The following is a 1,981-nucleotide window of genomic DNA, read 5'->3' as shown; positions in this document are numbered from 1 at the left end:
ATGGAGTTGGTGGCCTACCAACTTAAGGGTGTTACTCAAGTATGGTACCATTAATGGAAGTCTGAAAGGGTTGAAGGAGGTCCCATAGGTTGGGAGAGTTTCAAAGTTGCTTTTCTTGACCGCTGCTTTCCCCTTGAGTTGAGAGAAGCAAAGGTGTTGGAGTTTATCAACCTCAAGCAAGGTAATATGAGTGTGAAGTAGTATGCCCTCTAGTTTACAAAATTGTCGAAGTATGCTCCTTCTTTAGTGATGAAAGAGTGTCCGATTTGGTGATAAAAGAGTGTCGAACCTCTATGATCATCAAGGAAATGGATATTTCTAGGATCATGACTTATGCTGAACTAATTGAAGGGGAAAAGCTTGAGGAGAGGAAGGTGAGGGAGTTCAAGAGAGCTCGACTTGCAGGTTAGTTTTCTCAATCCAAATCTGATGGTGGTAATGGCCATTTTCAACAAGGTCAAAGGTTTTAAGGCCAAGGTTCTTCACAAGCTTCGGGTCAAGAATTTGATAAGGATAAGGTATCCAACCCTAAGGCCCAAGATGGGGGTGTTAGTGGGTCTATTCTTTCTAAGTGTGGGAGAAACCATGGAGGTAAATGCTTATTTGGTATGGGTACTTGTTTTGGGTATGGTAAAATGGGACACAAGATATCTGAATGCCCTAACAAGGAGAGAGAAGGACGTCCTCAAGGACAAGCTACTCAAGGAGGACAAGCTCAACAAGGCGGAGGCCAATGCCAAAATAGATTCTATGTACTTCAAGTTAGGCAAGATGTTGAGGAGTCTCTCGATATGGTTACGGGTATGTTGTGGGTCTTTGACTTTGATGTTTATACTTTACTTGATCTGGGTTTCGTATTATCTTTTGTTAATCCTTACCTTGATATATGATTTGATGTATGTCCTAAAATCTTGCTTGAGCCTTTTTTGATTTATACTCCTGTTGGTGATTTGGTTTTAGCTAAGAAAGTCTATAAAAATTTCCCCATGTCGATCTTGCATAGAAAAATCCCTTGTGATCTTGTTGAACTTGACATGACTGATTTTGATGTTATTCTTGGTATGGATTGGCTGCATGCTTTCTATGCATCTATTGATTGTAGAACCCGTATGGTCAAATTCTAATTTCCTAATGAGCTAGTCCTTGAGTGGAAGGGTAATAATTTGGTATTTAGGGGTCAATTCATATTGTGCCTAAAATCGTAGAAAATAATTCATAAAGGATGAATCTATCATCTAGTACGGGTTAAGGTTACAAATTTCAAAGCTCCTTCTATTGAGTCGGTTCCCATTATGAATGAATTCTCTAATGTGTTTTCGGATGACTTGCCTGATATTCCTCTCGAAAGGGAAATCGATTTCAATATAGATATCCTTCCCAATACTCAACCTATCTCTATTCCTCCTTATCATATGGCTCCGGTGGAACTTAAGGAGTTGAAGGAACAATTGAAGGATTTGTTAGATAAGGGTTTCATTAGGCCAAGTATTTCACCATGGGGTGCTCCCATGTTGTTTGTTAGAAAGAAGGATGGGTCGCTTTGCATGTGTGTAGACTACAGACAATTGAATAAGGTCAACATAAAGAACAAGTATCCATTCCAAAAATAGATGATTTATTTAATCAACTCCAAGGTGCAAGCCATTTCTCAAAAATTGATCTTCGATCTGGTTATCACCAATTGAGGGTAAGGGAGTGTGACATTCCCAAGATGGTGTTTTGAACTAGATGTGGTCATTTTAAGTTTTTAGTTATTTCATTTGGGTTGACTAATGTCCCACTATTTTCATGGACTCGATGAATTGGATTTTCAAACCATACTTAGATATGTTTGTGGTGGTTTTTACTGATGATATATTGATTTATTCCTGAAATGAAGAAGAGCATATGGGTCATATGAGAATTGTGTTGTTAGCCTTGAGGGATAAGCAATTTATTTGCCAAGTTTAGTTAATTTGAATTTTGGGTGAAATCTGTGGCA

General features: G+C 38.5%; 1 protein-coding gene across 1 annotated transcript; it reads left to right on the top strand.

The window, feature by feature from the left end:
* The first annotated feature begins 308 nt into the window (after positions 1–308).
* Positions 309–890, top strand: LOC129884277 (uncharacterized). Its single transcript, XM_055958601.1, has 2 exons — positions 309–405; positions 472–890. The coding sequence occupies exons 1-2, from the start codon at positions 309–311 to the stop codon at positions 888–890; spliced, it is 516 nt and encodes a 171-aa protein (XP_055814576.1).
* The last annotated feature ends 1,091 nt before the right edge of the window (positions 891–1,981 follow it).

The sequence above is a fragment of the Solanum dulcamara genome, chromosome 4 (assembly GCF_947179165.1).
Source record: "Solanum dulcamara chromosome 4, daSolDulc1.2, whole genome shotgun sequence".
Lineage (NCBI taxonomy): Eukaryota > Viridiplantae > Streptophyta > Magnoliopsida > Solanales > Solanaceae > Solanum > Solanum dulcamara.
The sequence above is the reverse complement of the archived record's forward strand: the minus strand, read 5'-3'. Positions and strand labels throughout refer to the sequence as shown.